Source organism: Terrapene carolina, unplaced genomic scaffold, assembly GCF_002925995.2.
Source record: "Terrapene carolina triunguis isolate 2854851 unplaced genomic scaffold, T_m_triunguis-2.0 Scaffold68, whole genome shotgun sequence".
Classification (NCBI taxonomy): Eukaryota; Metazoa; Chordata; order Testudines; family Emydidae; genus Terrapene; species Terrapene triunguis.
Genome location: NW_020664419.1, coordinates 67,250,671 through 67,278,007, shown reverse-complemented (window position 1 = coordinate 67,278,007; position 27,337 = coordinate 67,250,671). Strand labels below are relative to the sequence as shown.

The window sequence follows — 27,337 nt, the reverse complement described above, 5'->3', positions numbered from 1 at the left end:
GCCCTGCTATGGCGGCAAAAACACACGGATTGCCGCCCCTTGCAGATTGCCGCCCCAAGCACCTGCTTGGAATGCTGGTGCCTGGAGCCGGCCCTGCTTGCACCACTGTACTTACAACACTCCTGCTAATACATCCCTGAAGGATGTTCATTTTTTTCAACAGTGTTATATTGTTGACATTTTCCGTTTGTGATCCACTATAACCCAAGATCCTTTTCTGCAGTACTTCTTCCTAGGCAGTCATTTCCCATTTTCTATTTGTGAAATTGATTATTCCTTCCTAAGTGGGGTACTTTGCATTTGTCCTTATTGAATTTCATTCTATTTACTTCAAATCATTTCTTCAGTTTGTTCAAATCATTTTGAATTCTAACCTGTCCTCCAAAGCGCTTTCAATCCCTTCTAGCTTGGTATTGCCCACAAGCTTTTTAAATGTACTCTCTATACCATTATCCAAATCATGTACGAAGAGATTGACTAGAACTGGACCCACTTTTAGCTAACTCTTAAGACTGGCTGCAGTATGCTTATCTGAAATTCATCACACTCACACGAAATAACAGGATTTTAGTAGAAGTTTTATTAGAAAATGGAGAGAAAATCCAAGGTAAAATTATATAAATCATAGATTTTAATCCACAAGCAGCCTTGCCTATTTAGGGCACAAGTTTATGGTTTCAGATAGATCAGAGAATCAAATATTTATATTCTTGGACTTCTGTGTCTGTCCAGCTGCTGTCAGGTCTCTCTCTCCGTTTTGGATCCCTCTTTCCCTCAGCATATGCCACATCCCTTCATATATACCCAGTTCACTCTCATGAATAGGTGTCAACCTCTGCATCAGCATTTTAGCTATTATACTATTAACTTTAGGGGGCAAACTGAAAAAATTAGTGGTACCTTTCCAAACTATACTCACAAACCAAGCTCTGCTCACTAGATTTGCCACAGATCTTCATAATATACTAGTCCGTCTTTCTTACACAGAATCAGCAGTGAGATAGTTCACAATAGCAACATTTTAATTATCATCATTTTGTCTCTGAATAATCACCCTCATTGAAATTAATACCACAGTTCAGAGCTATTGTTACAGGCTGGTTGCAGACTCAGGCGAACTTTCATACATCAAGTATCAGGGGGTAGCCGTGTTAGTCTGTATCTCCAAAAACAACAAGGAGTCTGGTGGCACCTTATCTGTTAGTCTTTAAGGTGCCACCAGACTCCTTGTTGTTTTCATACATCAGTTACACTTGGGTTACATTTTGAAGGTTTTCTTCATAATTGAAAAATAGCTAGAGACTTCTTAAAAGAAGCTGAGACTCAAAATAACAAGGTGGCAGCTCCGGGAAGCTGTGTGTATATTGGACTGCCACATATCCCCTCCCAAATTCAAACCATGATCAGCAGCTTGACAGTGAGAATTGTTCATGTCCAGTGCTTTGAAATTATCTGCTCTATTGTTTAATATCCATGAATTGTACAAAGCCCTGGCTGGGATGATTTAGTTGGGGATTGGTCCTGCTTTGAGCAGGGGGTTGGACTAGATGACCTCCTGAAGTCCCTTCCAACCCTGATATTCTATGATTCTATGATTCTAATTAACTCCAGGTAGTTAACACCTTGATAAAGGATACTCTGGACACTTCCTAAATACATATATCAGGCTACAAATTTTGTGGTTTACAAGCAATTGATGCAAGGTAAAAAAAACAAGCCCTTGATGTGCCCATAATTTTATCTGTATACTGTGACGGGTTGGATACCCCTTCCAGGGCACCACTTGATGTGCTGGGGTCCCACTGAGCCTGCCCATTCCACCAGCCTGGGCTCCCTCACCCTGTTCGGCTGTGCCAGGACCTTAAGCCTTCTCCAGCACACACAAGTAGGGACACACCCAGCTGCAAATGGTCACAGAGACACTGAGATCAGCTCTGTGTGGGAAGAATCATCTCAGGGATTACCCAGCAGTCAAGTGCACACCTCCTTTGGGATGCAAACCAAAAATTGTATTGTCTTGCACTGTATAGATATCTATATAGTGCAAGCTCATAAATTCACCCCCTCCCTCAAAGTGGAGGAAGATATGCAGAGCTCTTTGCGCCCTCCCCTCCCCGCCCCAAGTTATGAGTTCCACAAACTGGGTTTTAGAAAACAAAAACAAATTTATTAACTACAAAAGGTAAATTTTAAGTGACTAGAAGAGATAGCAAACAGAACAAAGCAGATTACTGAGCAAATAAAAAAAACGCAAACTAGGCTGGATACATTAAAGAAATTGGCTACAAATTGTAATTTCTCACCCTAAATGTTGTTTCAAGCAGGTGGCAGTTTCTTTTTAAGATAAACTGCACTGCTTGCAGCTTAGATCTCCAGGAATTCCTCTTACAGGCTGATCTGTCTCACCTGGACTCAGTCCCCTGCGCCCCTCCCCCTCCCCCAGCTTAGTTCCTTGTTTCTTCAGGTGTTTTCAGCAGACTTCCTTCTTGGGTGGGGAGGCAGTGGAGAAGAGCCTAGATTAACTCACTCCCCTGCCTTAAATAGGATTTACATATGGCGGGAATCTTTTGTTTCCTAGCCCACCCCCTTCCAGTGGAAAAATACCAGCTCAAGATGGGACCCTGTACCATGTGACATGGTCACATGACCTTTTAGTGTCAAAGCAGCATTCCAGGAAGCTTCTCAGGAAGGCGGGAGATTAGTATCTTCAAAGTTCTTTTGTCCTTCTTAATGGCCCATTGAGGCTCATTGCCTACTGTCTGATGGGCATTCCCCCAAGTACACACACAGTTGTAATTGCTACATAGTCAATATACCTAACTTCAGATACAGAAATGATACATGCATACAAATTGGATAATCACGTTCAGTAAATCATAACCTTTCCACTGATATCTCACATGACCCATCTTGCATAAAATATATCTTAGTTTTGCCACATTCATATCATAACAATATTTCTATGAAGAATATGGGGCATAATGTCACATATACAACTTGGTTAGGAAGTCTTTTTCCACGTGTGTAACTGTTCAAGTCCCCCTCTGTCGTCTTAACCCAAGGTTAGGTTAGCGTACTCTCCCTACGCCAAAAGGACTAGCTTCCTTGTTTTAAAATGTTTTTGAATTCTAATTAGGGTCTCACTGTCCCGAGTTCAAGTGTTAAACCAAATGTGATAGTCAATAAGTCCCTCTTACTAATTAATTAAATACAGGGGTTTTTTTCTTTGATGGTAACTGACAGATGCTAATTCTCCCTCATCCCAAGGTTCATAGAGTACACATACATTTTGATCCCATGCCATCACCTCCTGTCCACTCCTTTTCATACTAGCCATTTGGGGGCAGCACAGAGCCTTTTCCCCCATGTCATGCAAAAGGTGCAAAGACAACCCACAGCGTGACTACTCCCCCTGCTTGCCCACTCCCCCATAGAATGGGGCAGAGGGCTTTGCATCAGACCTCTACACCAGAGATGAATGTGCAGCTTCCCTGAGCAAGCTCAGCATGGATACTCCCTTCATTATATTTTAGACTTGAAAGAGCAACCTCTTTACATTTACAGGAAATTCAATTAACTTTTTCTAAGGTAGTGGTGTAAATAAAGCAGCTAGAGGCAAATGAAATGCTTGCATTTGGTTCATGTAAATGTGTGGATTTCGGTGAAAAAAATATCCAACTAAAAAGAGGGTGACAGTAAAGTACTACTGTAGGTGTCAGCAGCTAAGGGAAGACTATTTATGTAGAAAGGTAATCTATATATATACTGTGTAATAGCAAGAAACACAGTGTTCCTCTTGAACATCAGTGTTTGTTTTTATGTATTTACTTTAGGCACAGTAGACTCTTTTTAGAAATAAATATTGGTGTTTGAATATTCTTCACTTGAATGAAGCTAAAATTGGGTTTCAAAGTTTACAACGACATTGGCCACTGAGCAAAACTGTAACATCGTACGGCCGTTGATGTTATACCAATTTGACATTAACATCAAAAGTTAAATCATCTTGATGGCTTGTGGTTTATCTCAAGGAGAAAAAAGCCTGGCATTTTAAACTAAACAGTTGCACTGTTATGCAAAAATTGCCATTAGAACATGTAGCTCACAACTAGCTGTCAAGCACGTAGATAATGTAAGCAATGAAGTAAATCATTTCTACAGTTATATTTGTCAGAATCCAATTTTGTGCCACATAATTTTAATGTACATGAGTGTTAAACTTCTAAGCTGTATATTCATTACTAGTTAAGTTTATTGTGATTATCCATTACAGATATTTGATAAGCAGTACCAGACAGACATTTTTTTTATTATTTTCTTGCTGTGTATAGTTTCCAGTTCTGAAAACCAAAACACTTTACAAAACAACTGGAACACAAAAAAAGAAACAATACACCTGCATGCCTTTTGCAGACTAATCTTTATTTGGCTGTAAAAGACATGCAATTTCATCCTTTAATACATATGTAGGCATCACTTCTACTTCTAATCAAAATGAGCCAAAATATCATTTCAGTATCTGAAAGAACAGAACTTTTAACACCTAATTCCTCTAATTCAGTTTTATCAATAGCCTTCTGTTAGCTATAACAATAATATTACTAATCAAGAACAAGTGCAGGAATTATTTTTTCCAAATTCTAGTTTCTTGTAGTAGGCTTCTATAGGCCTATTTCTGCTCTTCACAACTCCAGATGATTGATTTATTATTTGTTTATATTGGAGTAGTGACTAGTCGCCCCAGTCAGGGATCAGAGCCCTCTTTTGTTCTTCACGATGTACACATAACTAAAAGACAGTTTCGGACCCAAAGAGTTTGTTGCCATCTAAGTATAAGACAGGAAACTATTGCCATAACAAGCAATGGTCACAAAAATGTGATTTATTATGAGAAGTGAGAGATTCTAAAAAAAATAAATAAATAAAAATGTCCTGCAATTTTTAGGTTGTCTTCAATGGGATTGCACAGACCACTAGTGAAGGCAGAATCTCTCTCTTTCTAAAATATGGATTATATACTTCAAATAAACCATACAAAAGTAGTTCAATGTGCATTTACATCACACTCTGTAACGGGGTTCACTCACCACTGTGGCACCTCCTGCTGGCTGTCCTGGGGATTAGATCAGTTTGCCAGTGCACCCTCCTCTTGTGGTGCCTTGCTGCCATCACTTCTGCTCTAGGACCCACATCTCTCCAAGGACCACGGTGCCCTCTTCAGCAACACAGCCCTCTGTCCGTGCAACACACTGTGCTCCCCACTTCCGGGGAACCTGAAGTCCGCTGTTCAGTCACTTGGGCTACTGCAGCAAATTGTCAGGCCATTTCCTTGGGCCCCAGCATCCTCCTTGCCTCAGGGCCTCGGCTTGCAAACCTAGCAGCCAGCCAGGAGCTGTGTCTCACTTCCCTGGTCCCTGCTAGCAGCACTGCTCTGTCCAGGGTGCTGGCAGATCTCTCAGCCCTCCAGGGACACAGTCCTTCCTCCCTGAGTTCCCAGCAAACAACTGCCTTCCCCTGCCCTGAAGCTTCCTTTTTATATAGGCCTGATTGGCCCTGATTGGCTGCCTCCTGCACAGCCTCCCGAGGGCTCTATGAAACCCTTAGAGCCCAGTGTGGGGCAGGCACCCCATTACACACACACTTTTGTTTTCTACTAGAATCTCACAACACAGAAAGTATTCCTGAATTGTAGTGTTTTTTGGAATTCTCCAAAGATTTTTTTCTCTTTATTCAAGGATGCACATATTGATAGTCCCACAAGGTGCATTTCATTTGTGTTGGTCACCCTTTTAAACATATTGTTAGTGGTGTGCATTTGGCTACTTACTGTTACTGGTGCTGGAAGCAGAGGCAGGTATGCAGGCTTGGCCAAGAACCAATTAAAAATAACCACTGTTTCAGAGGGACAACAAATGTATAATGCTAATTGCTTGGTGAAATAAGATGTAGAAAGCTGTGGACTAAAGCTTGGCCCCATTGAAGCAACAACAAAACTTCCATTCACTTTAATGTTGCCTGGATTTCACCCTAAAGGTTTATTATATCACTTGTGTTAATGCAGGGAAGGATTTTTAAAAGCACATAGGTGCATTAGGATAACAAATCCCTTTGAAATTCAATAGGATTGTCCTTCTAACTCTCTTAGTGCTTGTAAAAAATTTCCCTCGATCTATATGTCTGATTTTCTTGATTTTGCTATGATGTGAATTTTCTAATGAATTATTTCTTATTACAACTAGAATTTCCATTTCGAAAAGATGGTAGACATGATATTGAGAGATCATATTTGTATTTAACAAAAATATTTTATGTATACAGAGAGCTAATCATGTTTAGTTACATATTTGAGGCCCAAATGGTAGTATTGTCAGAATTACTACAGAAAGCAGTGTGAATTTCCTAGACAGTGAACTCCTATTTGAAATGGCACAGCAGATGGATACACTGCCTTCATTCTGTGGCATTGACCCAAATAGGTAAAAATGTGAAGTCTCCTATTTTTCTATAGACCCTTGCTTATGGTGATATGAACCATGAATGGATTGGTAATGAATGGCTCCCCAGTCTGGGTTTACCTCAGTACCGAAGTTACTTTATGGAGTGCCTGGTAGACGCAAGGATGTTAGATCATCTGACGAAGAAAGATCTCCGCGTGCATTTAAAAATGGTGGATAGCTTTCATCGGTATGTTTGTACAAAGGCCGCTCAAAACGAGCACATGGATGTAATATTATGGTCAGTGCAGCTTAAGCTAACAAAGCTTTAGTGTTAAGGTTGTTCCAACTTTAGACAACCGCATGAAAATATAAACAATCAGCACCAATAAACTATGTGAAAATGAAAGAGGTTCCTTTTGTCATAGCAACTGTAAGTGTGATTAGTTATGGAATGCAATTCCATGATGCAGAGAGTAGCCTTAATACATAAATGTAACTGTAACACTAAAAAAATATATTAAAAGGCACAGCACCAGAAGATGGTAGACAAGAAACATGATGATAAAGAAAATGTTTAAGCTACTTTAGATTACAGTGGAAAAAAACAAGTGGGCAGTAGGTTCATCTACCAAAGGAGGCAGCCATTCCTGCAAGGATGCATTCTTTACTGTCTGATTTGACAATAAACACCTCTTCCTGCCTACATCCTGATTCAACAGAGCACTTAAGTTCACATAGTTTGTTGGCCTGTTTTGGATACATTCTTAATGTAAAATGTAATTCTGCTAGATAACTTAGTTAAACCCCATTCGTTTTTGTTTGTGCTCATTTCATTTTTTAGTCTGTTACGTTTTTTGGCTCTTTGCCCCTATGATTTGATACATGAGCACACTGAACTACCGTATATAAAATGTAGTAAATACTTCAAATACATTCACATCCACAACGTTATTTTCTTTTAAATGTCTTATGTTACTCTGTAAATGTTTCTCTCTCAAATGACAGAACGAGTTTGCAGTATGGGATCATGTGCTTAAAGAGGCTGAATTATGACAGAAAAGAACTGGAAAGAAGAAGAGAAGTGAGTCAGCATGAAATAAAAGGTAACAGTTTCAGGGAATGGGTATTGTGATTTTTTTTTCTTTGTGACACTTCAAACTATAGTCTTCAATTCAACAAATGATTTAAGCATGAGCTTAACTTTAAGCACAAATTTGAATCCATGCCTATTCAGCAAAGCACTTAAGCATGTGCTTACAGTTAAGCACATGCTTAAGTACTTCGCTAAACTGGGAGACATTCCTGAATGGTTGTTGCAAGTATATGTTGGTGTATATGTGTTTGGCCAAATTGGATCATAAGCTCTTTGGGGCAGGGACTGTGGGCCAGATCTCACTACAGTCCTTTTGCACCAGTCAGCCAGTAGAAACTGGCCATAAAACTGGTAAGTCCAACTGCCTGAGAATGTTTCCAGTGCTGTTCAATGGGAGCTGTTGGGTGCAGCATGTCTGAAAATCTGGCCAATACCTAAGCATGAATTTAGGAGCCTAACATCAGGCTTTAGAAAATCATTGCTTTTGTTTCCTAATTTTAAAGCAGCTCATATTTAAATAAAATTACATGGATGGATTCTCATCAAGTCAAGTCTTTAAGATCTGAAAAGGCACCAGTTTCAAATTTACAACTTGCCATTTCACTTTGTGTCGGGCCTTGACCCATAATGTTAGTTCCCAAAGAACAAGGTTTTATTGTATGACGTAATAGTTGTTAAACAGTATTTTCCTACATAAGGCTTCCTAGAGAGCATGCAAGCTCAAGATACAGGTCTTGCACTTAAGAGTGAGGCTTTTTTTCCTGTTATCAGAAGTGAATCCTTTGATTCCTTTAAGCATTGCCTAGTATTAAAGGAAACTAGAACATTTTCAGTTAACTCTTTTCAAGTGCAACTTTCTTTGGAAGAATTGACAATACAAGAACTAGTGGGACAGAATTAACTGTAACATCCAAATCCGTGCTTGCGTCAGCAAAGATGGTGTCATACTCCAATGCAAAAGACTTACATAGATGCTGAGGACTTAAGGTCAAATTCCCTGCTGTGCCCCGAGCACAGTTACCAGAATTTTTTCCCCTAGTGGTATCCATCGTGTCAGCGCCAATGCCCTCTGGTGCCATGTGTTCATAGCACCAGTATAAAGGGCCTTGCCCACCCTGTTCCTCTTCTGTTTCTTCTTACTAACTGCCTCCGATAAGAGGGGATGGAGGGTGGGTTTTGGAATGGACATATGCAACACATCTCGAAGGACAACAGTTACAGAAAGGTTAGTAACTGTTTTTTCTTCTTTGAGTGCTTGCATGTGTCCATTCCAATGTAGGTGACTAACAAGTAGTTGTACAGGACGTGGGTTCGGAGTACAAGGACAGGCTGGCTGCAAGACTGTGTGGCCAAATTTGGCATCGTCTCTAGCCTGTTGGGTGATGGCACAGTGCGTTAAGAACATGTGCACCAATGACCAGGTTGCTGCTCTGCAGATATCCTGAATAGCGCTAGGAAGGCGGCATATGAGGCCTGAGATGATGTACAATGAGCAGTCAGATTAGCTGGGGGGTGAGATGCCCATGAGTTCATAGCATGCTCGGATGCATGAAGTAAACCAGGATGAAATTCTCTGAGCGGAGATGGGTAAGTCCTTTATTCTCTCCGCTATCACTATGAACAGCTAAGTAGATCTGCAGAATGATATGGTCCTTTGTATATAGAAAGCCAGGGCCTGTCTAACATCCAGTGTAGGCACTGTTCCTCTCTGTTTGCATGTGGTTTAGGGTAGAATACTGGCAGGAAGATTGCTTGACTGCAGTGGAATTGTGAGACCACCTTTGGGAGGAACGATGGGTGTGGGCACAGGACTTTATCCTTGAAGAAGACCGTATATGGCGGCTCCAATGTGCGGGCCTGGATCTCTGAAATTCTTCTGGCTGAAGTGATGGCCACTAAGAAGGCCACTTTCCAGAAGAGGTATAACAACAAGCACATTGCTAGCGGCTCAAACAGTGGACCGGTAACCTTTGACAAGACAAGATTCAGATCCCAGGAAGGAATGGGTTCTCTGACCTGGGAATACACCCTCTCCAGACATTTGAGAAAACTGATCACCATGTTGTGCAAAAAAACAGATTGGTTGTCAACATTTGAATGGAAAGCTGAGATGGCCGCTAGATGAACCTGAATTGAAGAGAGGGCCAGACCTTGTTGTTTCAGCAGAAGAAGGTACTCCAAGATGAGCTGCAGGGAGGACTGCGTAGGTGGAATTCCCCATTGGAAGGACCAGATGGAGAACCACTTCCATTTTGCAAGGTAGGTGGCCCTGGTGGAGGACTTTCTACCACTCAGTAGGACTCTATGGACCTGCTCCAAGCAAGTTGCTCCTCAGGATTCAGCCATAGAGCTTCCAGGCTGTCAGATTAAAAGAACTGAGGTTCGGGTGGAGCAGCTGACCATGGTCTCAGGAGTCTGGATATACCGAAAGCCATAGTGGGCCTCCACCGAAAGGCCTAAGAGGTTGGTGAACCAATGTTGCCTGGGCCACGCCAGGGCTATGAGAATGACCCACACTCAGTCCTGCTTGATCTTCATCAGAACCTTGTGAATCAGTCATGCAGGAGGAAATGTATACAACAGAAACGCATCTATGGGAGACCCCAGGCTGAAGCTTCACAGGGAGCAGAACTGATGGCATTTCCTGTTGTTGAGGGTAGCAAACAGGTCTATAAGGGGAGTGCCCACCGTTGGAAGATATCCCTTGGAGGGACCATTCGTGGTGAGAAGAGAAAGACCTGCTGAGGTAATCTGCCAGCTGGTTCTGCGTTCCTGGAAGGTAGTACACTTCTAGGCTGATGGAATGATCAATGGAGAGCACCCATAGTCAGATTGCTTCCTGACTCAGGGGTAGAACACTCACTGCCCTGTCTGTTCATATAGAATATGCACGTCATATTGTCTATGAGAAACAAAACAGTCTTGTTCGTAATATCAGGTAGAAATGCCTGGCAGGACAGGCGGACTGCCCTGAGCTCTGGAGGGAAAGCTCTTCTTGGAACCAGATGCCTGAGGGACCCTAGGTGGATTCCCCAGCTGAGGGCTGATGCGTCGGATACTAGAGACCTCAACAATTTTGGATGCCTCTGCGCTTAGTTAGTGAGATCATCCACCTCCCAGTGCCAGGGCATGCCTCGGTCACTGAGCTTCAAGCCCTGCACTTCCTGTGGTAAATCTATGCCTTTGAGTGACCCACACTCGAGTTGTCTCAAGTGATTGGGGGAATCTCATAGGAAAGACCATTGCCAAATCTGCAGGGACTTCAAACACTGCACCAAAAAAGTCTTCCTCATGGAGGCAGCCTTAAGACCTGCCTCAGAGCCACAATCGGACTCAACACCGAGCATCTCAGCGTATCTATTAAAAAACTACCTACTAACTACCAAATTACAATAACTAAAGAAGTAGAAAAGCCACTAGGAGAAAAGTGCCTGAGCAATGAGGAGTTCCAGCAACCTTCACAGGCGGTAAGAAGGAACTGAAGGGAAGCGGAGTCGGCAGGGCCCTTTGTACCAGTGCTATGAGCGTGCAGCACCAGAGGGCGCTGGAGCCAACCCAACAGATCCCACTGGGGAAAAAATTCCAGAAATTGTGCTTGGGGCACGCACACACCTACATTGGAATGGACATGTGCAAACACTCAAAGAAGAACAATTACACTGCCCTAAACCAGCTGAGGAGTCCTCCTCACAGAAGAATTCCAAACTAACAGTTTTCCAGCCTCCTTGTGCTGGTGGTGCAACAAACAGAGGCAGGAGCCAGGGAAGGATTCTGGTCTTTTTGCTTTCCATTTAAATTAACTTTATTGCTGTTTGACGACTTCAGTGGCTCATGATTATTTACACCTGAGACTTAAGATGTTAAGGAGATCATTAAAAAGCAATCTTTGATTTGTTTTTGATTAGCGATGCAAAACATCACACATGTAAGTAAAATAATAAATATTAAGAATGTGGTACAAATATCTCTTTTTCTAATGTGGAGATTTTTTTTGACTCAGTCCTCAAATAAGACCTCATCTCTCTTTTACTTGTCCATAGCTTTCTAATTAGCACAGCTCTTAATGGAACAGCTTTCAGAAGTGAGAAGAGCTAGTTACTAAAAATGTCAACACCAGGGATTTTTTTTAGCCTCTGGCACATAAGAAAACTATAGATTTTGACCTCTAGCTATTTTATGTACATGTCTTGTTCTAAAAATGTCACTTCAGTTGATGTTTAACTAATCCCACCCCACCTTCCCTTGAGGTTGAACCTCAGGGGACTGGGGTTTTTTTCCTCCCAGGAACCTGTAAAATCTTTTCTGAAAATTGTAAAGCCCTTTGCTGACACTACTGTGTTTGCTGAGGGTTGTCATTTGGTATGTTTAAATAGCAAGTGGGAATGGAGACACAGGTAATCAACTTTCCAGATGAAACCACTGAGCTTATTTTAATCATGTATTAGCATTTCTTGTATGGAAAGTGGTGTAGTAGGTTAACTACCATATAGATACATGTATCTGTATGCTTATGAAAGTTCAATTAACAGTAAACTGATACTATATTGTGTGTGTTCATAGATGTATTGGTCTGGAGCAATGATCGAGTCATACGCTGGATACAGGCTATTGGACTACGAGAATATGCAAATAATGTCTTAGAAAGTGGTGTACACGGATCACTTATAGCCCTGGATGAAAACTTTGATTACAGCAGTTTAGCTTTATTATTACAGATTCCAACACAAAACACCCAGGCAAGTCCTTTCCTGACTTTTACTTTGTCTGGATTTTATTTTTGCTAATTTTCAATTATTTTAATCATTTAATGTGTTATATATAGGCGCGGCAAATCCTTGAGAGAGAATACAACAATCTTTTAGCACTAGGAACTGAGAGACGACTTGATGAAGTAAGTAATTTAATTTATGTCTTTAAAAAATTGAAAGCCACACACTAAGTTCAGGAGGACACTCACACACACACACACACACACGTTAAAAGAATGTTATTAAGGCTACAAAGTCAAATAGTCAAAAATTAGGAAATGCCAGAATTAAGGTTGCCTGTGCAACCTTACTGCTGCCCCTTGTGTATATGCATTATGAGTGTTAATTATATGACTATTTTTTCCCACAGGACTCCTGCCTCAGGCTGCACAATGCTCAGAGAATGAGGCAGCAGTTCAATATTTCTTTTCATCTACAGTGAGGGCATTGTCCCATACTTATACTGCACACCCTCCAAATCCTGCATTAAATAGGCAATTATTAAGTTCCTTATAGGCTTTCCTATGGCACTTGTCACCATAGTAGGAGTGTACCTCACACACACACCAGTGAATTTATCTTCACCATGGTCTGTAAGATAGGGAGGTTATTTTAAAGATGGAGATGTTAGAACCAGAGGGATTAAGGTCTAAATGTTTACTTCAGCTTCCTTTCTTGTACTAGCAGAGAAAAGCTAAGATGACACAATTAGAAGGGCTAAGGGAGCTGGAGCCCCCCATGTAGGAGGTAAAGAATTGAGTGGACTCGGTGGGTCAGGAGTTATGGGGCCCTACCAAATTCATGGTCCATTTTGGTCAGTTTCACAGTCATAAGATTTTAAAAACTGTAGCTATTTAAATCTGAAATTTCATGGTGTTGTAACCGTGCGGGTCCTGACCCAAAAGGTGCTGGGGGTGATCATAAGGCTATTGTCAGGGAGTCACATATTGCCACCCTCACTTCTGCGCTGCTGTTGGTGGCAGCTTTGCCGTCAGAGCTGGGATCCCAGCCAGCAGCCACGGAGCTTCCTGCAGCCAGAGGAGGTTCCTGGAGGAGGGTCTGATCTGGCCCCGGGAGTGGCCCATGCAGAGAAAAACACAGTTACCGTTCCATAACTGGTGTTCTTCGAGATGTGTTGCTCAAGTCACAATAGGTGTGCATGCTCGCCACGTGCACCGGTGCCGGAAGTTTTTCCCTAGCAGTACCCGTAGGGGGGAATGCCCCCACGACCCCTGGAGTGGCGCCCGCCTGGCGTGGCTCCCCCCACCCTCAGTTCCTTCTTGCCAGACAACTCCGACAGAGGGAAAGAAGGGCAGGATGTGGAATAGACATGAGCAACATATCTCGAAGAACAGCAGTTACGGAAAGGTAACTGTCTTTTCTTCTTCGAGTGATTGCATATTGTGTATTCCACAATAGGTGATTCCAAGCTATATCTGTTGGAGGTGGGTAGGAGTTCACAAGTTCCCAGGACGGAGGACAGCCCTGCCAAACCTGGTGTCATCCCTGGTCTGGGGGATGATTGCATAATGCAAGGTGAATGTGTGAACCAAAGACCATGTGGCGGCCCTACAAATGTCCTGGATGGGGATGTGGGCGACTAAGGCAGCCGACGAGGCCTGCGCCCGAGTCGAGTGTGTCCTCACAATGGGTGGCGGGGGGACACCCACCAGCTCATAGCAGGAACAGATGCACGAAGTGATCCAATTGGAAAGCCACTGAGTGGAGATCGGCCGGCCCCTCGCACTCTCAGCCGAGGCAACAAATAGTTGTGAGGACTTTCTGAATGGCTTAGTCCACTCGAGGTAGAAAGCCAGAGCCCGCCGCACATTGAGCGTGTGGAGATGGCGTTCCACACTGGATGCGTGAGGCTTGGGGCAGAGGACTGGTAGAAAAAGGTCCTGACCCATGTGGTAGGCGGAGACCACCTTTGGGAGGAACGCGGGGTGTGGGCGGAGCTGGACCTTGTCCTTATGAAAGACCATGTATGGCGGCTCGGAGGTCAGGGCCCTGAGCTCTGAGACTCGCCTGGCTGACGTGATTGCAACCAGGAAGGCCACCTTCCACGAGAGGTGAGATCAGGAGCACATGGCCAGTGGTTCAAACGGGGGCCACATGTGATGAGCCAACACCAGGTTTAGGTCCCACTGTGGGACTGGGGGTTTAGAATACGGAAAAAGATGATCCAAACCCTTAAGGAACTGGCCAGTCTTAGCAGGGAAAATACCCTGTGCCCTTGCACCGGTGGATGGAAGGCTCAGGAGAGCCTGATGGTTCGCCACTCATAACTGGAAGCGTGAAGATGAATATATTTTCCTCCCAAACGAGTCCAGTCTCTGAGAGTCTTTGTTCTTTGGGGTTGGGGCTGGCTGACCCCTGCCATTCCCTGTGGTTGACCAACTCAACCACCAGGGAGTTGGGCACTGGGTGAGTATAAAAGTACTCATGCCCCTTAGTGGGTACAAAGTACTTGCGTTCCATCTTCTTAGAGATGGGGACCAACAAGGCTGGTGTTTGCCACAGGGCATTTGAAATCTTAGCCACACCTTCATGGAGAAGCAAGGCCACCCTACCTGGTGCTGATGTGCACAATACGTTAAACAGGGAGTCCGAGGGCTCCTCCATCTCCTCTGCCTGGAGATGTAGGCTTGCTGCCACCCTCTTTAAGAGATCTTGGTGGGCCCTGAAGTCCTCCTGCAGGATGGAGGGGGGTGGGGCCGCAATCACCTACTCTGGGCAGGGCGAAGAGGCCGGTGCAGTGCTCTGGGTGTCATCTGGCACTGGAGGGTCCACCACCTGGTTGGGCACGGTGCCGAGGACATACGTCCCACCGACTCCTTTCTCGGGGGTCTGGAAAGGAGGGCTGACTGTGCTTCCGAACCTCCAGCCACCGAGCGAGCGCCCACCGGGGGCTGCGCTGGAGGCCACGGTGCCCACTGGTACCATTGGGCCGGCCATGACGCTCAGTGCCACTGCACCTGGTGTGGAACCGGCGGGGCTGCCTGGCCGGGTTAGCTGGCCTGGCCCATTGAAGGACCGCTACGAATGGAGACCGGGGTGGCATAAGATCTGCTGCTGTCTCTGGACCAGGAGGAGCGGTGGTGCCAGGATCTACGACGGCCACAGGACCGCAATCTCAACGTGGCCGACCGGCACCGACGGTAATAGCTGCTCCACGAACGGCCATGCCATGACCGACTGCGGTACCCTCTCCGAGATGAGGACCGACGGCGACGCCCGCTGTGGTCCTGCTGATATTCGCTCCTTGAGGATGAGCGGTGCTGAGAGTCCCGACCTGATGGGATCCAGCCAGACACTCTGGTCGGCGTCGAGGGCGATCCACCTGGACTCTGCCCCGAGTGGTCACTGGGCGGTGATCGGCGTCAAATGTTCCCTCGACCAAGACCGGTACCAGACTGGAGACGACTGTGGAGATCCCAGCAGCGGCTTGCCTTTGGAGCGCGGGGCCGACATCGACGGTGCTCCAGCACCGGCATGGACATGATGTCCCAGGCTGCCTGGAGGACTTCAGGCATGGATGGCATCCAGAGAGGCCTGTCCCAAAAGGGCTGGGCTACTCTGCTAAACTTGAGTCAGAGGCCTGGGGCCCGGTGGGGATCGAGGACTGCCCGACATGGGTCTAGCCTCTGTCCCAGACTTCTCTCAATGCCGCTGGGAAGAGGGAGTCTTCCTGGCCCTCTTGGTGTGCCCCGTGGACAGGGAGTGGTGCCAGCTGGTCGATGGCACCGGAGGGTCGCCGCATACCGACACTGTGGTGCCGGGTACTGGTTCAGAGTGGCATGCCGGGGTCGGGGGCAGCGCCAGCACCAACTCCATCATGGATGGCTCAGAGCCTAATGTCCCTTTCTCTTTTGGTCCAAGGCTTAAATGACTTGCAAATCTTGCACCTTTTGCTGATATGGGTTTCTCCCAAGCAGCGCAAACAATCTGCGTGCGGGTCACTTCTTGGCATAGAATGCCTGCAAGAGCCGCACGACTTAAACCCCGGGGCATGGGGCATGTCCCGGCCCGGGCTCACTAACTAACTAAACAACTAACTAACTACAGGTACTAACGCTGAACGCAACGAACAGTTCTGGGGACAAGCTACAGCAAAGCTGGAGCAGAGCAGTTCCGCTACACCTTCATTGGTGGCAAGAAGGAACTGAGGGTGGGGGGAGCACGCAGCTCTCCTTATACCTCGCCAGGCGGGCGCCATTCCAGGGGGCGCGGGGGCGCTCCCCCCTACGGGTACTGCTAGGGGAAAAACTTCCGGCATTGGTGCACGTGGCGAGCACGCACACCTATTGTGGAATACACATGAGCAATCACTCGAAGAAGAAGAAGAAGGCCTGTACTTCCCCAGCCTGTCTGGGACTAGCAGCTGGAGCCTGGAGTAGGAACCCCAAGCTGGGGCACCCCCAGCCCTGCCCCTTCCCAGTCCAGGCCCAGCACTCAAGAATTAAAGGGGCCTTGGATTGGCTGTGTGTGTGTGTGTGACCACGGCACCCCCCTCTGTGACCCTGGGTTGTCACCCACTCGCCCACCTGTAAGGCCAGCCCTGCCCCCCAAAAAGTGATGACTCCCCCCCATGCCACTCTCACTTCTGCGCTGCTGCTGGTGGCAGCGCTGCCTTCAGAGCTGTGCTCCTGGCCTGCAGTCACCACTCTCCAACTACCCAGCTCTGTGAAATCTGGTCTCCCCTGCAGTAGCCAGAGTTCACAGTCCCTGACATGTTTTTCATGACCATGAATTTGGTAGGGCTCTAGTTATATACCATCTCTGATTGACAGATCTTTGCCTCCTGATCAGGGAAGACAAAACTCCGCTTGATAGACTAAAAGGAGTAGGATGTATGAAAAATATTTTCAGAACCATACTTTGTTCCTTAAAGCAGGTTGTGAGAAAATACTGATAGTTGAACTGGTTTCGAACTGGATTTCACTATTCGTTTTTTACCCAATATTAATCTATGCAAGAACCACTTATTGAAATTTGATAAGTGGTTTATAAATTGCTGACTTAATATATCTCCCTCTAGGTACGGTACACATATGTTGTTTTCATTAATATTAATGCAAATTGGCACAGATCCACCAAGAGAAGAACCCACACTATTAGTCTTTTCTTTTATCAGACTCAGTATTTCCAGCTAGGATTTTCTGCATGTGGTTACAAACAGATGGTACAAATGTTCACGTAAACTGAAATTATTTAAAAATAATAAATAAATTCCAGTATATGACAGGTGACTGGAATTTATGTTGAAAAAAGAATATATATGTGACTCCAAAATTCTAAACAGTAAAATCAGACATGAAATTTAACTGAATTCGGCTTTTAAATCCAAACATTCAGTTCTTCTATCATTTTATTCCTCCTCATCTGATGAATATTTCCTGCCTTTGAATTCAGTAGACAGCCTATGTGGCGATACTTTATGCCTCCTTGATTTTTAAGAAAGTTCTACATCAGCAGACAAAAAAAACCTGATAGTGTATCATGCAAAAGATTCAAGGAAAAACCCTCTGATCCAGAGTCACAAACGTATTGGACCATAAGCTTTCGTGGGTGAATACCCACTTCGTCAGACGCATGTCATGTATCATGACATGCGTCTGACGAAGTGGGTATTCACCCACAAAAGCTTATGCGCCAATACATCTGTTAGTCTATAAGGTGCCACAGGACTCGTTATCGTTTTTTACAGATCCAGACTAACACGGCTACCCCTCTGATACTTGACACCTCTGATCCAGTATTTCTTGTAAGAGCAACTGCTTTAGAAACTTTGAATGTCTCACATACACTTTCTTCTTATTGGATTGCATGAAACATGCAGTAATCTATTTGCTAGAAAAAAAAATTAACAGCTGGAGAAGAATCAACCATTCAGAGAACTAATCACGAATTTAATTTAGTTTTATCGAATACAAACATTTATATTGGCAGAGCGATGACAAGAACTTCAGACGTGGCCCTTCCTGGCGAAGACAATTTCCTCCACGTGAGGTCCATGGAATCAGCATGATGCCTGGCTCCTCAGAAACACTTCCAGCTGGATTCAGATTAACTACAACATCAGGGCAGTCACGAAAAATGACAACTGATGGTATGAAGTGCTTTGGTACTTAACATGAACTTGGGCAATTAGCACTAAGCCTGGAATTGAACAAGTTTAGTATAGTCACAGGTAAAATAGAGGCTTAATCAGGGCTCAACTGGGGGAGGGAAATGCAGTGACATGGTGAACACCCCCCCCCCCATTTTTTCAAGTTGTGTTCCAGAATCTCAGTTTTCAGTACTATTACTTTTATTGTCCTATCTGACCCCTCGGCTTAATGATGAACTAACTGTGGTTGCTAGCAGTTAAATATCAAGACCCTGGGGAAACAGAAGGCAAAGGCCAAATTGCAGTTATTGACAATGTTATCTAGTACCAGTCTTAATTTTCCCTCTAGCCCTTCTATACAGAAAAAGAAACACTATACACTCATTTCACCACAGAATAGTATTTCATTCTTGATAGTGTTTGTGGTCTACCTGAAAATGCTTCTAATTTTCTGTGTCTTCAAAATAATTGGTATATTGGTGGAAGTTACTATTTTTTGCAGCTGTTTAAAGAATTTGGTATAAAAATATATCCCTCTACGTTCCATGTACGAGAAGCGTATCTTTTTTAAAAAACATCTTCTATAGTAGCACAAATGGCATAAGTTACTAACCGCATCACTAATTCCATTGACTGCACTGCTCATGTTCATGCTTTTCTCTATTCTGTACTTTTTAGCACTAGTGCAGAGTCATAGGGTAGAAGGGATCAATTTCAAAGGTGGTTTCCAGCTATGAATAAAGGTACTATCTAAGTAGGTACTTACATAATCCTAATCACCACTGGATCTGAACACCGCACAATCTTTAATGGATTTTATCCTCCTAGCACCACTATGAGGTTGGAAAGTATTATTCCCATTTTACAGCTAGGGAACTAAAGCACTGAGTAGATTAAGTGACTTGCATAGGGTAGGGAGTCTGTTGCTGACATGACAATTGAGCTCAGGGCTACCTGACTCTCAATTCTGTGTCCATTAAGCCAGGCTCCAGGACCATACTTCCCACCTTCCTGTGATATGACATTATTTTGTTTTAAACTATAGTGCACACCTGTGATGCTGTATTAACAATAATAATGGCATCAGTAAGTTGGAAAACCTCTTATTTTTCCTGAAGCAGTCAGATTTTCAACAGTATCTCAGACATGTAGCAACACTAAATGAGTTTTATAGACCAGACCAAACCCAGAAGGTTGGACAGAATGAGCTACATAGTAATTTAACAGTCACACTTTCAGGGAGGGAAAATATATTAATTTATTTTCTTCGTTATTCTAAAGAGGGTTTTTTTCCAATTTGCAGTTGCTTCATCACGATTGCAGAGGTTAGACAGCTCTACAGTTCGCACATACTCATGTTGACAAGGCTAGCAAGGAAGCCAGCACTGAATTGCTGTGAGTATTCACAAAAAGCCATCATGGAGGCTGTATAAATGTACACTATACCCCGTATTCACTGACATTACTGAAATGAAAGCCAAGATGCGGTCCATTGCCCCCAGCACGTCTAGTTGATCAAAAAAACCAAAAAATCCTACGTAAGTGGGGCTCAGTCTGGGGGATGCCAGCCTCTGATTCCACCTCCCATCTCAAACAGTAACATCTCCCTCTCTTTCACGGGCATCCCTTCTAATAAACTGGTCATGCCCGCCAAGAGATAAGGATGCTGTTTAAGATGGATAGCTTGTGATGATACTGACCAAGAAAATGTGTTGAGACATCCAGGTGAATTTCTAGTGAGAGCTCAGGAGGAATCTGTGGTCATGGTACATATTAGTACCAGGGACATAGGGAGGTGCCGGCAGGGTCTTAGAACCTACATTCAGCTAATTAGGAGAAAGGCACAGAGTCAGGCCTCTATGATAGCTTTCTCTAAAATGCTTCTGGTGCCCGAAGAAGAGAAAATTTGACAGGAACTTCAGGGTCTCGCTGTATGGATGAGATGATGGTGTACAAAAGAGAAATTTACATGCATATAAGAAACTGGGGAACTTCACTTTAGAGAGGAGCCTAATGAGAGAGAACAGTTACACTAGATTTACTTTAGAAAAAGTCAGAGCTATAAACCCGCTTTAGGACATCATTTGGGTGGTGGCTGGCATGAGTTAGAACAAAACATCTCCTGTGGCTAAGGTCTTCCAACATTATCAGTTATGAAAGTTCTTACACATTCCGCAAAGCACCTGATAGTCGACAGTGGCAAAGACAAGATACTGGACTAGATATACACAGGGGTCAGGTCATATGTAGTAGTTCTTATTACTTAAATATCTCATCATTTGTCATCTACACACATGTACTAGTTGTACAAATACATTTCTGAACAAAGTACAGCTGTGTGAAAATATATTGTTTGTTACCAAATCATCAATCTTGCAAAAATAAGAACATGATGAACACTTCCATTAATATGCCACCATTTCATGCTAATTTTACTTAAATAACAGTTTTCCTTTCCATTTTAAGTTTCAGCAGATAATCATAGGCATTTATAAAGCACCTGTCACCACAGTGTTTAGCTGTCTCTATCTTTCTATATACATGTACAGAGAGAAAGAATAAAAATACACAATAGTATATTGAACCATGAGTTTGGATTACAGCATTACTCGCAAATGAGATGCGTAGGTTTTCCCCCAATGAATTCAAAAGAAATTTTACACCACACAACCATTGTTCTATATATGCCATGTGTGTTACTGAAACATTAAGAATTTTTTTGTAGCCCTTCACCTGTAAAGCCAGGTGATGTAGGTACCTGACTATTTTTGAGGATCTGGGCTTAACTCTCACTGATTTCAATGAGAGTTAGGCAAGTTCTAGGCAAGCTGAAAATCTCCCGTTTCCTAGCCATGCAGGGTAGTAAAATAAAATTCACATCATTTTTATACAGCAAAAAACTGTTACAGGTTCAGCAGCGAGTCTGACCCATCCTGCACCTCAGGCTGGTAAATATTTATATGGAGGATGGGGAGGAAGCATTTCTGTCAGGTTGATTTTTTTTTAAATAGCAATTGAGGGGCTTAGAATGTTATAAGTCCTGGGAAATAATGAACAGTCCACTACCAAAGGAAGGGGCAGATTTTCCATCTCTTAATGTGTTCAGATCAAGACTTTCTGAGGGATATGCTTTAGCCAAACTCTTCTTGGTGCTTAATACAGGGGTAACTGGATGAAACTTAATGGTCAGAGACATAGAGGAGATCAACCTACATGTTCTAATGTTCCCTTCTGGACAAACTCTGAATCACTTAGGAAAAATTCAGATCTGGTTTCAAACCTTGTGCTCTAATATCCTCAGTGCATGATCCTCCAAGGATGACAATACAGCCCATCTCTACCCACAGAACAATGGTTGAGTCATTTAGGGCCCAGTGCTACCTCATGACAAAACTCTCATTCAGTTCAATGGGAGCAGGCATTAAGCATGTGTTGCTTTAAGCTTGAAAGGCATAATGCAAAAAGCAAAAATCATAATTTAAAAAATGTTACAATGGCATGCAACTAAAATTACCCAAATATTGTAAGCCTCCCATGGATGTAATTTACGGTGACATGTCCCAAAGAGCTTCAAGTTACAATGAATACATGAAGGGCAGGGACTGCAAATGCTGAAAAATATGTTAACTTACAATTAGCCAGTCAGTCTCTTACTGCTGGAGCTCTGTTATTGCCCGAGAACCCAAAAGCCAAAAATAGATAAGCAGCAGCAAAAAATTACTGGAGCTGTACTGTGTTGTATTTTAAACAAAATACATTTATAAAAATAAATGGTATAAAAATAAGTTTAATATACTCTATAGGAATATTATTATTACCTTGAGTATGAGTGATGACTGTTGGGTCAATGCCGTTGACCAGTCTTTTGCAATTACATGTTTATTACAAGTCATCTTTCCAGTGAGAAGGATCAATAATTTCTTCCTTTAATTTCCAGTTGCCCATCCCTAACATGTGAATGACTAAAATGTTATGAATATAATACTGGTTTTATTAATTTCCAGTCCACTTTTTATAGCGAGAATATGCTACAGTAATTTTTCAGATGGTCTCACTCACTGTTATTATATGCAACTGCAAAAATTTCAAGGAGGCTAGAAAATGATCTTAATAAAAATGTAGACAAAAGCAAATGTGATCACTGTAGCTGCAAACAAGCTCTATAAACCAAAGGGGAGGATTCTGCTGCATTGTACCGTTAGTGGTATATTGATCTTGTAAGGTTCATTAGTCTACATAAAAGGGGTGACAGCCACAGTGGTACTGACTCAGCAGAGTACCCAAATCCAAGCTAATCCTATCTGAGGCGATATACAGTTGGTTCAGAGAGGGTAGAAATTAGAGTTCCAGCAACATGTGAGGCAAATCGGAACACTATAGTAGGGCGAACCAAGCTTCCTAAGGCATGAAGAGTTTCCTCAAGGGAAGGGGATGAGTGCCATTTGGACAAAAGGAAAGACTTCAGCAACTGCAGATGAAGGGGATACCTCGAAACCAGATTCTCACAGGCTCCAACGTGCCAAAGAATAAACTTGACTAGGTCAGGATCAGGATGAAAGCTCAGTAGGGCTTGTAACCTGGCTCAGGAGACAAACACCTTTATTAGTCTGGTGGCGAGGACCATTCACAGCTAAGATGTGCAACACTTGCTCAGTTAGTGGTGGGTAGTGGATTTTTCTGAGAGAGACAATAAAGGGACTTGGTTACAGATAACACCCAAGTAGAGATGTATCCTTTCCCACAATCTTCATAAAAAACTGAGGGAGCAGGAGAGTCCCGAAAAGATGGGTGTGAACTGGCAACACTGTCTCATAGCTCAAACAAAGCACCGGTATCCTAGGTGGATAGGGACACAAAGGTAGATGTACTCCAGCTCCACTGAACAAAGGAAATCACAGTGAAGCATGGACCTAGGATGACTACTCATATGCAACTCTGGCAGCTCCCTATTGATTAGACAAAGGTCCAAGATAGGGACGAATGACAACCTCCCTCCCAATGCTTAGTCACATGAAGAAATAGTAGGAGTAAACTAAACATACACACTTGTCTCGTCTCATGGAGACAGGAAGTGGCTGACTTGCATGCTCGAGGGTCTCAGACCATGCAAGACCACCCAACCCTCAAGCAAATGGTACCCGAGAGCCCCATGAAATGGGCAGGGCTTCCCGGGGTGGGGGTGGGGGAGGGGCAAGTGGGGCAATTTGCCCCAGGCCCCTGGAGAGGGGTCCTTCACTCGCTCCGGGGACCCCAGAAAACTCTCATGAGGCCTGGGCCCCCGGAGCTTCTTCCGCTCCTGGTCTTCGGCGCCAAATTGCCACCGAAGACCCGGCACTTCGGCGGCGGAAGGATCCCCCGCCACCAAAGTGCCTCGGGACCCACCGCCGAAGTGCCGGGTCTTCGGCAGCAATTTGGCGGCAAGGGCCCCCCCGCCGCCGAAGCCCCCAGACCCCCTGAATCCTCTGAGCAGCCCTGGAAATGGGAGGTGGAGCGATGGGTTTTCTGGTTCTCTCACCCATGGAGAAAGTTCCAAAGCTTGAAACAGGGAATTATGTCTCTCCCTCTGTTTTTCTTTCTACTCAAGTAATCTGCAATTCTGGATTCTTGGAATATTTTTTTCTCTTTGGTCCCAAAGAGAAGGAACTTGAATTAGGGGAAGGAGCACTGATGTGCAGACTTTAAGCTTCTAGGCACAATGAGACAAAAGAACTGTAGGTTCTGCAGTGAATGGACTAAGATTTCATACATAACTAACAGCTTTTGCTTCTTGGTTCACGTATGTGGAGCCCTAATGCTGTCTGTTCTTGACTATCTGCAAGATGGAGGACATAAAAATTAGTGTATGTAAAGATTTGAAGTGTACACAACTTTTTTATACTGGAAGGCCTCATATGGCCTTCAAATTTATAATATTCTAAATCTATAATATATTGTAGTTTTTGCTTGAATTTCAGTGTTTGAAAACTAATTTCTACATGTTACTAAACGATTAAACAATGTGAAGATTTACAGCTAAATTCCATTCTCTCAAATAGATTCCATTCACATACACAGAAAAAGATGTAAGATTTACAATAAATGAAAGTTTAATCTCTCGCTCAAGCTCAAGTTTTAGCAAAACATGAAATACAGTATGAAGTGTTATGATATTTCCAGTGGTCTCACTGTAAAGCAAGTCTGGGCAAAAAGGATATAATCAAGAATCTTGCTAATTAATGTTTTTTTTATTTTTGTCTTTAGATATCATCTCTTTCTTCTACTTTACCTGAAGTGCACTACCACTATTTTAGGGGAAAGGAGCAGGAAAGGTCTCTTCAAGAACAGGGTAATAGGGAAGAGAACACAAAGTTTTATCAAGCTAAAAAGTGTGATGTTCTTTTCATGTATTAAGTTATTGGTTAGTTTAATACAAGAGTAATAAAATACCTAAATCATTTTAAAAACAAAAAAAACCAAGCATCTCTGTCATCATAAATTTGGCAGTAGTGCACAACCAATGGTTTTATCCACTGGAGCCACTCATTTTTTACATTGTTCATCTGTTTTATTGTAATATACTAGCCATCTACGTATTTACTGTGTATTTCTTTTAAAATGTGTATGTAAAGGGATATAAATATGATTTTTTAAAAATAAAATTTATGGTACATGGGGTCTCAGTGCAAACACTTGACAATACAGTGTCAACAATACTGTTTGTATCTTTCCATTCCACCATTTTTATAGTTTTTTGATTGTAACAGTCAAATTAATATGTTTAGCCGAGTTAGAAGCTTAAACCTGTTCCTACTTAAAAATCTGTCAATATTTAAAGCTGAACACCTGCCTCTGATGAAGTATAAAAGGATGATTTAAACTGGAACTGGAGCCAAAATGGACCTATAAAGTCAAGCAGAAATATCAGATACCTGTAATACCTGTAGAAAAGCACTGTGATGGCTCTCCTTTTAAAAACAAAAACAACAAAACTGTTTACAAGAGTCAAAAGCAATTACCGAAAAAATATGTATTAAAAAAAAACCATTCTCCTGTGTTACCTGTGGACCAAGAAGAACCTTGCTTTACCAAGAGCCACCTTTTTGTTCCAGCCAGCGTGGGATGTAAAAATCTGAACATTGCAAAGAAGCTGATGTTCAAGTTTTCTATTAAAAAAAAATTAAAAAATGCCAAACCCCACCATTTCTTCATTGTAACAGGGCATTAGACAAATTCCTGTCTAACGTTATGCTTTTAGCCAAGTTGGCCTTGCTGAGACTTCTTGGAAGTCAGTTTTATCAGAGGAAATAACTGAAAGACAGAATGATAATATATAGTGTATAAAAGTTTAGAAGAGCAATTATTACCTACTGTGGCTTTATTTGGTGGTGTTAGTGTTGTTTATTCTTTGTTTATATGGGAAGTTTCAAAGTAAAACCTATTTAATAATGTCATTGATCTATTTGCTAATTTTCTGCTGCTTGATACTATCTCAAGATCTGTCTTTTAGTTATTTCTTTTAGCATTTTGATCTGCAGTGTTTGCACGTACCTAAACATTTGTTTTATTGTCTATTTTCATTTGACAGATTTCAGTCAATCAAATGGTGACAGATTTTTCTCCCCCATTGTCAATAAAAATATTCAGTGCTATTTGTGTTTAATATCTATAAGGCTGGGTATATGGTAGCATGGAAAAGCAGTATGGATGACTGGCACATCTCAAAGCATAAGAAATTTTTCCCAGGCAGAGACTGTTATCAATATGAACTTAATGTTGAGTCTGCCACTAGAGGGAGCACTAAACTTGCTTATTTGTAGGATATGGTGAATTTGATCAGACTGTCAAGACAATAAAGCTATAGTATAAAGACATTACTTCAAATTCCTCAGATTTAACTAGCTTTCATGTTAATGTTTTCCCCCCTTTTGATTGTTTTAGTGAAAAAATGTAAATAAGTAAAAACAGTGCAAACTCCAACATTTTCAGTAGTTCTTGTCTCTTTTGAGCAAACCCCTCATTATGTTCCAGTCCAGTATTTATTGTTTTGTTTGCAGTTTTTGCATGGTCTCAGCCCAAACCAGGAGCAACACAGAGGAGAAATCCCTGTGAACTGAACAAGAAGTTACATGCCTGTAGAAGACTAACCCCTACATCTCTTATTTCTACCCTGGAACATCAGAGGAGGAAAAACCCATAAATGCTTAAAGCTGGATGTGAACAGTTCTGACCCAGAGCCTCTGTCTAATTATTTCCCCCTGCTGCTGAGTTAGATTGCCATTCTCAAGAAAAACATAAAAACTTGCAACTGTGGTAGCCATTCAAACCCATTTTCAGCTATCCTGACCAAGTGTCCAGGGTTTTAGGGTGTTCTTTGGCTGGTATAGTTCACAAAGATGTGTCTACCTTATGTATGATTTAGATTTTGGAACATTTATCTCAGCCAACCTAAGATGGCCATGGTTGATGTCACATCATCATTTTACACTCCTTTAGTCCACAGACAAAACACTATAAGGGGATCAAACACTACCAGCTTTCAAAGTTTTGTTCAAGTCTATTCACATTCTTTAAAAAACAAACAAAAACAAAAACAAAAAAAACACTGCTCTCCTATTTTCAGGGTACTTAAACTCTTGATAAATTGGTTATTAGCCAGCAGCCATGCTGTGCAAGAAGCTACATTGTGCTTGGAGGGTTTATAAACAATTTAATTAATGCCCTAGTGAAAATTATCAATTTGGCATCTCTGCTCTCCTATTTATCTCTACACTAATGCACCACCAAGAGTAGTGGTGCAAGTATAATGCATCTCAACCTTGGCATAAAAAGGAACAACATCCAAATAGAAGGAATTTCATTTAAAGGGCCCATTCCTTTCTCAGATTACCCTTTCTTGGAACCAGCCAAGAAATAACCACACAAAAAAAGGTCAAACTGAAACAGTATTGAGGTTTGATTTATTGCTTGT

At 42.7% G+C, this 27,337-nt stretch overlaps 1 protein-coding gene across 1 annotated transcript in view; it reads left to right on the top strand.

Annotated features, from left to right (window-relative positions):
• Positions 1-25,955, top strand: part of PPFIA2 (PTPRF interacting protein alpha 2) — a 624,013-nt gene extending 598,058 nt beyond the window's left edge. The window contains exons 28-34 of the mRNA XM_026648822.1: positions 6,509-6,684; positions 7,443-7,540; positions 12,091-12,266; positions 12,353-12,421; positions 18,231-18,390; positions 19,694-19,785; positions 24,631-25,955. Coding sequence (XP_026504607.1) covers positions 6,509-6,684; positions 7,443-7,540; positions 12,091-12,266; positions 12,353-12,421; positions 18,231-18,390; positions 19,694-19,752 — 738 coding nt within the window. The 3' untranslated portion in view covers positions 19,753-19,785; positions 24,631-25,955. The remainder of the gene's footprint in view (positions 1-6,508; positions 6,685-7,442; positions 7,541-12,090; positions 12,267-12,352; positions 12,422-18,230; positions 18,391-19,693; positions 19,786-24,630) is intronic.
• Positions 25,956-27,337: the final 1,382 nt, after the last annotated feature.